This window comes from Cynoglossus semilaevis, chromosome 1, assembly GCF_000523025.1.
Source record: "Cynoglossus semilaevis isolate Cse_v1.0 chromosome 1, Cse_v1.0, whole genome shotgun sequence".
Lineage (NCBI taxonomy): Eukaryota > Metazoa > Chordata > Actinopteri > Pleuronectiformes > Cynoglossidae > Cynoglossus > Cynoglossus semilaevis.
Window position 1 is genome coordinate 25,485,080 of NC_024307.1, and position 11,786 is coordinate 25,496,865.

General features: G+C 40.2%; 1 protein-coding gene across 1 annotated transcript; it reads left to right on the forward strand.

Moving 5' to 3' along the window:
• Positions 1 to 1,547: 1,547 nt before the first annotated feature.
• Positions 1,548 to 11,663, forward strand: tnk1 (tyrosine kinase, non-receptor, 1). The gene is made up of 15 exons (XM_008321609.3): positions 1,548 to 1,684; positions 1,849 to 1,929; positions 5,676 to 5,920; positions 6,384 to 6,454; positions 6,549 to 6,713; positions 6,982 to 7,134; positions 7,211 to 7,488; positions 7,576 to 7,702; positions 7,787 to 7,933; positions 8,466 to 8,560; positions 8,718 to 8,975; positions 9,254 to 9,309; positions 9,721 to 10,211; positions 10,317 to 10,412; positions 11,163 to 11,663. Exons 3-15 carry the CDS (start codon positions 5,758 to 5,760, stop codon positions 11,337 to 11,339), a joined length of 2,277 nt encoding a protein of 758 aa, XP_008319831.1. The 5' UTR covers positions 1,548 to 1,684; positions 1,849 to 1,929; positions 5,676 to 5,757; the 3' UTR covers positions 11,340 to 11,663.
• The last annotated feature ends 123 nt before the right edge of the window (positions 11,664 to 11,786 follow it).

The window sequence follows — 11,786 nt, forward strand, 5'->3', positions numbered from 1 at the left end:
ATTTTACTGTCTTACGAAAGAACCGAGAAGCTAAAGCCTACACATTTCTTTTAGCCCTGAGGACCTTTTGTGTAGGTGACGATTTCCCATCTATACATATCTGTCTGGAGGCTTTTTCAAAATGTAAGTAATTCTCATCTCAATCATATCTGTTTGCTTATTAATGGCTGTCAAGCTGTTCTAAATGACTATGTGTTAAATCCCCTTCAATTAAACACCAGCTCTGCCTTTCTTCACTGTCTGAAAATCCTGTTCAAAGTTCATAAAAGAAGTGTAAATGGATCTCCACAGGGGCTCCTTTGTGCAGGTTCGTCCGAATTGGCAGTTAGACTGAACTCTATTGTGTTTGTTGTGCAGTTGAAGCAGGCAGGGTGGAGCAACCGAGGGCAGAAACTGTACTAGGAAGATTAAAGTGCAGCCAGGTTCCTCACTCTCCTGCTTGAGTTCGCATTGAAATTAAGTGAAGCAAAAATCCAGTCAGACGTGCTCCACAACAAGAAGGAATGACACAGAGAGAAAGACAGAGCAAGAAAAAAAAGACAGTTTCTTAATTTGACTCATAACTCCAGGCATGCGTCAATAATCTGGCTGTAGTTTTGGAACAGATAGAACATGTTTCTACTGTGTCTCCAATTCATCAAATACAACAACACCATTTCAAAGACTGACAGATAATTATAATTATTAGAGCTGTGTTCTTAAGAAATCTCTTAATTTTATAACAGGAAGAAAAGTTTTATTACTTCAAATTACCCCAAGGCGTCTCTTATCAGGAAAACATTTTTATATTTTAAGGAATACAAAAGCTGATTGTTGATCCCACACTGGGGAAATTGTTGTGTTGCAGCAAAGACACAGACACAATGAAGAAGTTACAAATTACAAACCAAGATCTAGTAAAAGCCAATATATAAAGTGCAGAAAGATTACAATACAGTGCTGGATAAAAAGTATGGAGATACTAATTTACGTGACCATTTCACAGTTTTTACACATGAGAAATAACTTTCAAATGGTCAAGTAAAGTTAAGACAAGGATGTAATAGATAAATAAAAAAGCAGACATAAGATAAAAGTCAGACCTGCCTAAATATTATTCAAAAAGTAACCACAATGGCTAACGTTTAGCCATGAATAAAGTTAAAAGCCAAAAAGTAATCAATTATTCGTTGCTCTTAAGCTAACAAGTTGCTATTTTACTATCCATTTTGCTAACTTAAAGGCAATTCCTGGTTCTTTCTGTTATCTGTAGGCTATCTTTTAGAGGGTGGGTTTTAAGATTTATGATTTTACCAGCTAGTTGGGTTAACAGATATTTTAATAAATTTAATCTTTTGTCCAATTTTTAGCTAGATTTTGCCCTTTCTCTTTTTTATAAATTATTATATTTTTCCTCTACGTTTTAATTTTTGTTGCCTTTATCTATTTAGCATATTTTGAATATTTTTGTGAATATCGAACTATTTTACGTTAGATACTTTTTTTTTTTTTTTTGTGAATATCGAACTATTTTTTTTTTTTTTTGGCTTATTTACGTTCATATTAGGGCCAAGTAATAACGACACATGACCATGTTTACACGAGAACAGGTGAGTTGGACGAGTGTTGCGTTTAGAGTCTCGGGAAGAGGTGTGGCTACCTTGGAAAAAGCGGAGGCGGAGAGAAGAGCCGTAGAAATGCACAGGTACGGAAAGCCTACTTAAACGAGCGACGGCATTGGTTTCGCCGTCAAACCGTGGAGAAACAACTTTAACTTTCTATTAAAGGAGCCGGAATTTGTGGTATTGAGATTACTTCACCTGAGAAGTTAGAGTCAGAAGAGAGTTGTGATTTTTCTGTCGGTTTCAGGGCCATCATGGATCACTTGTCTCGGTGTGTGTGTAGTTGAGACTCAACTGTCAGCCCCAGAGAAACCTGTTTTCATCCACGGTAAGAGAACCATTGAATGTCGTGCTGTCAGTAGACACTGTATAGCTTATAAATACTTTATACATATATTCATACAGTAAATGTATATATAAATATTTAAAACCATGACAGAAAAGGTAACTATTTGAATATCAGTGTTAGTCAACGTGTAAACGTAACATAATATCCCAAATGACACGTCATAAATTGCTTATTGTTTCACTGTATGCAACATTATTGAAATTATTTGAATATATCAGAAATTGAAAATTGTCCATTATTTTCTTAATATTAATAGTATTGCAAAGATACTGTTTATTACATAGGTCTTACATAGATCTTGAATGTTACGTGTGTAAGAGGCGTAACATCGGAAATAATAAAATGACACAACTTGCAGATTGAACATCATAGTTTCACTTTTACAATGCACAGTTCACTTGAATCTGTCACTATTATTGTGTGTCACTCACCTGTCTGTGAGTCATGTGTTCAGGGGGAATGAATGACAACAGTATCCTTCTGCTGCTTTGACTTTAAATAAGACATCACTACATCAGCGACCACTGCTGTTTACTGTCCACACACACTCATGTCCTGGAAGACCTCCTGGCATCAAGACCAGTTCTTGTTGGAACCACATTGTCAAATGTTCGGTACCATTTAGTTCAGTGGTTTTAAAGAACAGCCTTATCTTTAAGAGAGTAGGACAAGACTTGTCCTAAAGTTATAAAAGACTTGGACATTTGGGTTGATTTGTTCAATCCAGCCACATTAGTTAGAGCAGATATGTATAAATATGTAATATGTGATTTTCTGGAAGGTGGAGTTGGTGTCTGGTATTTAGTAAATGATCAAATCTGACCCTCCTTAGAACAGCTTGGACACTCCTGGTCTTAAACAACGGCACCGACTGGTTTTAATAATTGACCAGTAACTCTCCATTTACTTCAGACCATTATCTAAATACTTGTATACTTGGTCACCCATGCTGTAACAGCAGAGGATGTTTCAGTAGCAGAGCAGGTTAAAGATTAATTTGTATGTACACACACACACACACACACACACACATATCCAGAAGAACCAGGGTTTGTTTACCATTGTTGGTGTTTTGTCTTTGAATAGCACCAACCTCCAGGGAATCTAGTTTTTGTTTTTATCACTTCTAAGGATTTTCCTCAGAAGTGAATGCAAGCCCAGGCTGGCACAGTCGTACACATGCCTGGATCTGCCGATGTAACAACAATTGAGTTGAATTGACAAGACAGTCAGTGACATGGGAATGTGGAAACGCTCTCCTGACTCACCCACAGAGGTTGGTGTGTTGATAGTCAGCTGATTTGTGGCAGTGCACACCTACAGTAATGAAAGGGAACTTCCTTTAAGTCTAGTTTTGTCTTAAAGATAAGGCTGTTCTTTAAAACCACTGAACTAAATGGTACCGAACATTTGACAATGTGGTTCCAACAAGAACTGGTCTTGATGCCAGGAGGTCTTCCAGGACATGAGTGTGTGTGGACAGTAAACAGCAGTGGTCGCTGATGTAGTGATGTCTTATTTAAAGTCAAAGCAGCAGAAGGATACTGTTGTCATTCATTCCCCCTGAACACATGACTCACAGACAGGTAAGAGTGATGCACAATAATAGTGACAGATCCAAGTGAACTGTGCATTGTAAAAGTGAAACTATGAGGTTCAATCTGCAAATATGCAAAACATTCTACAAAACGTTGGACAAAGAAAAGTATGAAGGTATAGTGAAAGTGAACTCCTCGTCACTGTGACACAGCTCACCACTGCACACAACCAAATGTGACCTCTGTTTTTAACCCATCACCAAAGTGAATAGTGGGCAGTTTAAAGAGGAGCAGTGAGTGGGGACGGAGCCATGATCAGAGCACCTCAGTGGTAACTTGGCAGCTAATGGACTAGAGATAATAGGAGACAAGTCATGGTATTTGCGCAATAAAAATCAGGCTTAAATATAAAAAGGACCATTGTGTCATTTCATTAATTGCTATATTAAGCACCAGTGTTTTGTCTTTGAATAGCACCAACTTCCTGGGAATCTATCTTGGCTCGTTCTAGTTTTGTTTATACTATCGCTTCAAAGGAGTTTCCACACAAGTGAATGCAAGCCCAGGCTGGCACAGTCACAGACACATGCCTGGATCTGCCGATGTAACAACAATTGAGTTGAATTCACAAGACAGTAAGCGAGCTCAGTCAGTGACATGGGAATGTGGAAACGCTCTCCTGACTCACCCACAGAGGTTGGTGTGTTGATAGTCAGCTGATTTGTGGCAGTGCACACCTACAGTAACGAAAGGGAACTTCCTTTCCGATTTTGTGGCTTAAAGGGAGAAAATAAAAGTTAAGTCATCCTAGTCGATTCCCAAACTGGCTTGTTTTTAGAGTGGACATGCTGACATACTCACCGACCTCATAAACACTGTGTGAACAGAATCCAGTCTGACTGGTGGCCCTTCAATGTCAATATGCTGAAGTGCCTGTGTCTCAGTTTAAGGCACTGCTGCAAGGTTGCCTTAAAGATTCTCTTCTCTGAGAATGGTCACAGCCACTGCTCAAACTCCAGATCCACTCTATGCTTTTGGAAGGAAACGGCGTCACCATATCCCATCATGCACCTGTTTTTCCTTTTATGACTTCACTTCAGCCATTTCTTTCATTCCTTTCAGTTGTCTTTTAGATCTGTGTCTGCAGTGTGCAAATAAATGACCCGTGTCACTGCTGTTTGAGGAGGTCCACAGTTGAGCGGTCTCCTTCTTAATGCTTCATAAAATGTCGACGTAATGAACACAATCTGCTGTAATAAAAACTTGAAGAAGGCCAATATTAATTTGATTTATAAATGTATAAGTGTAGAAAAGGGATGATCTTGGGCAATTTTCTTTTCTTTTAAAAGCTTATTTCATTAAAAGTTTAGCACACACCAAGATATTTCTGAGCTAATCATTGGTTATTTTTTGGCTAGTTTAGCTTTTTTAAACAGACTGTTAGCTGCACATTGACTAAGTTTTTTTATCAATAGGAATTGTAGAACTGGAACGGACTTAAGTTTAACAATCTCCTTGGTTCACTTTTAGCTTTTATTGACAAACTTTTAACTGACTTTTGATCACATTGATTATCTAGCTATCTTGCTAAATGTGTTTTAGCAACATGTTGACCAACTCTCTATTATATATGGGCTTCTTTATTATCTATTACATTTCATTCATTCTGTCTATAGGTGAGTTTCCTCTATTTGTTTAGCTTCCATTTCGGTTTGAAGCTAACTTCAGCTAGCTGGATTTTGTGTAGCTATTTTAGTAACTTGGCTCTTCCACTGAACTGTAATACAAAATAACGTGCCCTTAATGACAGTAGGCAGTAGAGTTTTTTGAAAGAGGAATTGGAGCACAGTATTTTCAACCTGTTTTTTAATATAAGCTTTCATATTGATAATTTAAAAGGGATAACGTACATATTTGAAAGGTTTTTTCCCCAGATCCCTGCTAATTTCCCACACTCCTCACATGTAACTAACAAACAACGTGTAAAAGCTGTCACATGTCTGAAAAATGAACAACCAACCTCCAGCTTCGCAATGTAAGGGCTTTTGTTTACAGTCCATGGAAACCTAACAAGGTCTGATTAGGAGCATGGTTACAGTTTAACAGGCCTCAGATGAGATGAGAAAAGACCCACACATACGGCACTGTTTGTTAACCACATATGCCTTCTTTGTCTTTAACCTGTAGACCAAAAAAGAGGAGAATATAGAAGGAATCTTCCACATCTTGTAACTTTTGGCCTGCCACATAAAGGCAGGTGGACCAACCCATGGTGATGGACCAAGACACTCAGTGGCTGTATCACCTCCTAGCTGATGTCCAGTTGGAGCAGTTCTATATGCGGGTCAGAGATGGTCTCAACATCACCCGCTTGGAGCACTTTCACTATTGCAGGGAGAACGACCTGGAGAGCATAGGAATTAGCAAACCTGGTGAGTCTTAACGTCCTCTTCCATTCTTCAAGCTTCATGGGCATCAAATAAATATGTATACACACAGGTTTTAAACATTTAACAAAAAGATTTCTCAGTAACTTTGAGAGTTGAAAATGTTTCTTTTTCTGCTTTCTAACATTGTGTACAACACCAGCAATGTTACGTCCTGATGAATGGTAGTTGTTTGATGCCTCAGTTTGCAATTTCAGATGTGACATTAAATGAGGTTGATGTTTGAAAATCCTTTCACGGAAAGTATTATTTGAGATAAACTTACTAAATGAGACAATATTTGAACATTGTTTTCTGTTGAAATAAAAACGTTAGTTTACTGTATGGTGAACTAACCGTGCACTATTATCTTTTTGTGTCAGAATACCATCAAAGTCAAAGATATTCTGCACTTTTGTAGGTTTAGTTTTATGTTTATGCTTTGTTTAATCCCATGATGTTTTTGCAGCTCAGCGGAGATTATGGGAAGCTTTGAAACGATACAAAACAGTTCCACGTCCGAGACTGGTGATGTCCAAGGTCTGTAAATTCCTTGTTTTATTTTCTGTTGTAAACTCCATCTGTGTCGTATGAGTGAGACACATGTAAGCAAACTGTATGCTTGTGCACACAGGGTTCAGGAGAGCAGGTTGGCGGTCAGAGAAGGAGTTCAGAAGGAGGCAGCCGGGCTCTTCCCTCTCTGATACAGGACAGCGAGCTGGCCTTGGGCGAGAGGCTCGGCGCTGGCTCCTTTGGGGTGGTGAAGAAAGGAGACTGGCACTCACCCACAGGGATGGTGGTAAGAGTTGATACTTTGATCATCAGCATAGCATGTGAGTGAAGCTGAGTGAGCAAGAAGCAGTCCTTTTGTCGAAGATCTAGTCAACAACCTTCTTTTCTTAGATAAACGATCTGGAGCTAAATTATGATGATGGAACTCATTGCTGTTATTAGTCAATTAATAATAAGATTAAATGAAGTCTGTCAGAGGACAGAGTCCAATCAGGGCTGAAGCAAGAAATCAAATGCACAACCCTTTTCTTGACGTTTGTCTTTGTCTTCCTCAGCTGCCTGTAGCAGTGAAATCACTCAGAGGTAGTGGGTCCAAGCAGACAGAAATGCTGAAGGACTTCCTCCAGGAAGTCACAGTCATGCAGTCATTGGATCACCCCAATATTATACGGCTTTATGGCGTGGTGCTCACACAGCCGTTGAAGATGGTGAGGTCCTTCAACATGGAAACACAATTTTTCTTTTTGGAATAGATGATTATTTACTCACCTCTCCACGCTTCAGGTGACTGAGCTCGCCCCTTTGGGTTCACTGTACGACACCCTGCGCTCACGCCAGTACGAGTACCCCCTGCTCCGCCTCTGGTACTTCGCTACTCAGATTGCAGCAGGTATGGAGTATCTGGAGTCGAGGAGGTTCATTCACAGGGACCTGGCAGCCAGAAATGTTCTACTGGCCTCCAAGGAGTTGGTGAAGATTGGAGACTTTGGTCTGATGCGAGGCCTGAGCAAAGAGGCAGATCACTATGTCATGTCTGCAAACAAACGAATCCCATTTGCATGGTGAGAACACATTCAGAGGCCGTTTACGTGTTTTGTATTCCCAGTCAACCATTCGGATGCACGTCATTTTTTATCTTGTTCCATCAGGTGTGCTCCTGAGAGTCTCCGTGTCGGCTCCTTCTCTCACGCCTCGGACGTGTGGATGTTTGGCGTCACCCTGTGGGAGATGTTCACGTACTGTGAAGAGCCCTGGTTCGGGCTGTCGGGACGACAGGTGGGCACTTGTCTGCCATGTTTAAACATGTCAGTGATCTTTAAAGCCTATCACTATTGATGTGTTTTTGTGTTTTACACACAGATCCTGTGGCGAGTGGAAGGCGACGGCGATCGCCTAGAAAAACCGCCGGATTGTCCTCAAGAACTTTACAGCGTCATGAAGAAGTGCTGGGCTCTCAGGGCTCCTGACAGACCAACCTTTGCTCAGCTCACCACTATCGTGAAAGAGGTCTGTAAATATGCAGTGTGTGTGTGTGTGTGTGTGTGTGTGTGTAGATTACATCAAGAGAAGAAAACTCTGTTTACCACAGAAAGAATGTTTGGCAATAAATATGAAAATACCAGCCTCAAGATGGGACCTGAAGAAAAAAAAACAGCTTCAAATTATCAAAGATGCTGAAGGATTAAGAAGGATGCTTATCAAAGATGCTGAAGGATTAAGAAGGTTTTGGGTTTTTTTTTTTATACAAAACCTTTTAACATTTTAAAATCGGTTAAGAAGAAAATGAAAACCTGATGTCAACTGAAATCAAATTCAAAGTTATTCCAAAAACAGGTAATGTTCGCAAAGAGCTTTGAGGGAGACAAGAAAAAAAAAACAACCTATAATTAATTAAACATGGCAACGCAGAGCATAAATTGCTGAACGCTTGCCGAGAAAATATCAGAACCAGGTATATAGTGTATGAAAACGAAAACTGGTTACATTTTACGGAGAAAATCCTTTACATACTAATATATAAATAATGTCGTTGTTACAGGCCAGACCGATGGAGGTGCAAGTAACGAGGGGCTTTTCAGAACCAAGAAAACTCCAGCTGGTGCCCAACGACACTGTGACGGTCATAGACCACAGGTGAGTGGAGGCAAGGAGCAACAGTCTGACTGACACAATGGGCTTTTGTTGAGATGATAAAGGGGTTAAAATGATCCCACATTCCAAATGTCATCTCCTGGATTCCTTGGCTACATTTTTACTTTGGTTCATTTTTTTTACCTCTCTGTTCCTACAGTCTGGAGCTGAGTGAGTGGAAAGGCCAGAATCAGAAGACGCTAATGGTCGGCGGGTTTCCTGCCAGCATCTGTGTGCCTTGTCGTTCTGCTAGTCCTTCCACTGTTACTTCTCCATCTTCCATGACATCCAACTTCCTTCTTCCAAATCCCAGGCCCGTTTCTTACATAGCCATCCCTGTGAAGGGCAGCATGCAGCCCAAGGGGCATGGAGACATCAATCCTGTGCGCGGCTGGGGAACGCCTGAGGGTTCTGACAAGTCAGTGGCACACCATTTTCTGATCAGTTTTTAACAATGCTGATGTATTTCAGAGAGGTGTAATAGTGAAGAACAAAAAGATGACTAAACTGGTGTAAACTCTAATCTTTGAATTTGAACAAGGCCAAAACTGATTGAGGCTCTAGACTCAGATTGTTCCATTTTATTGCAAAACACTGCAGCCAGCACTGACCTTTTACCTTCTGTCACTCTGTGTTTTATGCAAGTCAAGGCTGTTTGACTCACTTGTTTACTTTTCTGCTTTGTTTCGGCTGCAGCTGGGGGACGGTTCCTAGCAGGATAAAAGAAGAATCCAATCTAAAGAAAATGAAGGGTATGAATGGTCACTAAAATGTCTTCACCAATTTATTATTAGTATTATTTATACCAGATAAGTAGTTGTTTTTGAAAAAGACTAAATATAACAGTTAGACAGTTACACTTAGATGTGAGCCAAAAGTTAGCTTAAAAATAAATAAAAGGCATCTACGGTATGGTATTTAATACAATGATCTTCATAAAAATGTTTTTTACCCCGATTATTCTGAGAAATAAGTACATTTTTAATCAATGTGAAAATTATTTTGTAAGGCCAATCCTCATTGTGTATCTATTACCTAGTCTGCCCCCTGGTGGTTAATTTTCAGCCCTGTCCACCATGTACAATCAAGATATTGTTAAAGAAAAATGCAGCTGAAATCTTTTGACGGTTGTGATACTTACTCTTATTCTCTTGTATCTTCAGGGATGTCCAGAAGTCTGGAGACGGTCTTGAGTGGATCTGGGTCTGAAGATCAAGCCATTGATGTGGTCAGGTCGGGCCCAGGTAACAGACTTGTCCCCCCTGGGGCTCAAAGTATGGTGCACCAGGACCCGCGTCGATTCAGCGAGGCCAGTATCATCGCTCCTCCTCGACCTCCTCTTCCCAACATAAAGCGTTTCATACCCAAATCTCAGTCTCAGAGGAGACCCCCGTCTGTTGCACCTCAAGCTTCCAACTGGTCCCCGCATATTATCATTAGCCCTCCGCAGCAACAGTCACACCTTCAACTCCATCCGTCTCAGGCGCAGTTCGTTGGAGTTTCTAACCTGGTTAACATGAGCCCCATGGCCCGGTCCAGTCCTCAGCTGGACGACAACACAGACAATAGAGAGAAAAATCGAGAAAAGGACAGAGTCAGAGAGCGGGACAAATCACCTCAGGTCCCGCACACGAAGGAGAGTCTCGTCTCACAGGTAAGTCGACAGTTGTCTTATCATCACTGATGCTGTTTTTTTGGGTTTTTTTTAAGGTTAACCTTTTGAAAAAGATTAAAATCAGTTCTGTGCTGCTCTGGTCAGATTATGAAGGTGGTACATGGAGTGACCACCGAGGAGGTTCACGCCGCATTACAGAGGAACGACTGGAATCCAGTACGAGCTGAGCAACATCTGAAGGTCAGAGCTGTTTCATTTAGGAAATATAGAGGGAAAATAAATGATTCAATAGGACAGACATCTGAATGCTGTGTCTCTGAAACACAGACAGTTTAATACATTTAAAATCTGGATTGTTTGGAATTGTAAATTTGACCTTTTATCAACAGACAGACAGAAAAGATGTTTTGTTGTAATCAGTGACAGTTTGGAAATAGTTATCTGATTCTCTTCTTTCTGAAGATTTTCAACAGGACTTATATTCCATTTTTCACAAAATATTTTTTTCTAGTCTACATGAACCAACCTTTCTGGAAACGGGTGTGTGACCTAACACATTCTCAGGCCCAGCTTTAGAAACACAGAGAGAAACAGTGATTATCACATTTGTATATCTCATATAGTTTTTACATTATAACAGACCATGAATGTGACACTGTATCTGTAACTTCAATAACCCATAATGCATCACTTGTCTATAAGTCAACTATACTTTTTCTATACAGCAGTATGCAATAAGCAGCTTAAAATAATAAATGTAAAATAATTAATTTAGTCAGTTTAACCCTACATGGACTGGTCAAAATGTTATAGCTACCTCCTGTTCATTATTCACCAAAAAAGTCTGGCCCAACTCACTCTTGTGCACTGAAAATCTATTAAACACGGCTACATCTCAAGCAAACAATTTGTTTCCTACTGCCACAAACACATCATTATTTTTCTACCACGTCATATTGACCAGGTCTTTCTGTCTTAATCTCACTTCAGCTGGAGCGACTGTTCTCTCTGAGCCTTTGCTCCAGAGAAGACTGCCTGAGGATCCTCAACAAATACCAGTGGAACCTGGAGATGGCCAGTCGCTACCTGCTACGACTGCCTCCAAACGACCATCCAGGTCCTGCGGACAGGGAGCGCCCACAGATCAGCCAAGGCAGACGAGTCTGAGAGTATTTTTCCTGACTGCCCCGGCTGTTTGCTACTCTTGCTTTGTAACACGGGGATGTTTTGACATCCTAGTTTACCGTGACAAACAGAATCCAGTCCGACGCTTTAACACTGTCCTCAACATTGGAATAGGTGCAAAAGTTCACTCCAGTGGAGATTGAAACTGAAAAACTACAGATTTATGGAGCACATTGACCTTGTATTTCTAAAATGTTGTGAAAATGTTTTGTATTTTTAATATTCAGCACACTGCATTACTTTCGGTGTTGTACAGTGATACATTTGTATATATTGCACATTTCGTTAATAAACGTTTCAACCTGGTTGGATGTGATTTTGTATAATAAAGTGGTCGGTGTGTTTTTTTTACAGAGCTGAAAGGAGTCTGATAAACTGACTCGTGAAATCAGACGTAGGTAAACTGTATGATAGTGGTCTGGTCTCATC

Bases quoted from the DNA above. Each gene is read 5' to 3' on its own strand.
- tnk1 (XM_008321609.3), top strand. From the start codon at position 5,758: ATGGTGATGGACCAAGACACTCAGTGGCTGTATCACCTCCTAGCTGAT. The intron at 9,310-9,720 runs GTATGAATGGTC...TTGTATCTTCAG, and splicing joins CAATCTAAAGAAAATGAAGG to GGATGTCCAGAAGTCTGGAG. The intron at 10,212-10,316 runs GTAAGTCGACAG...TGCTCTGGTCAG, and splicing joins AGGAGAGTCTCGTCTCACAG to ATTATGAAGGTGGTACATGG.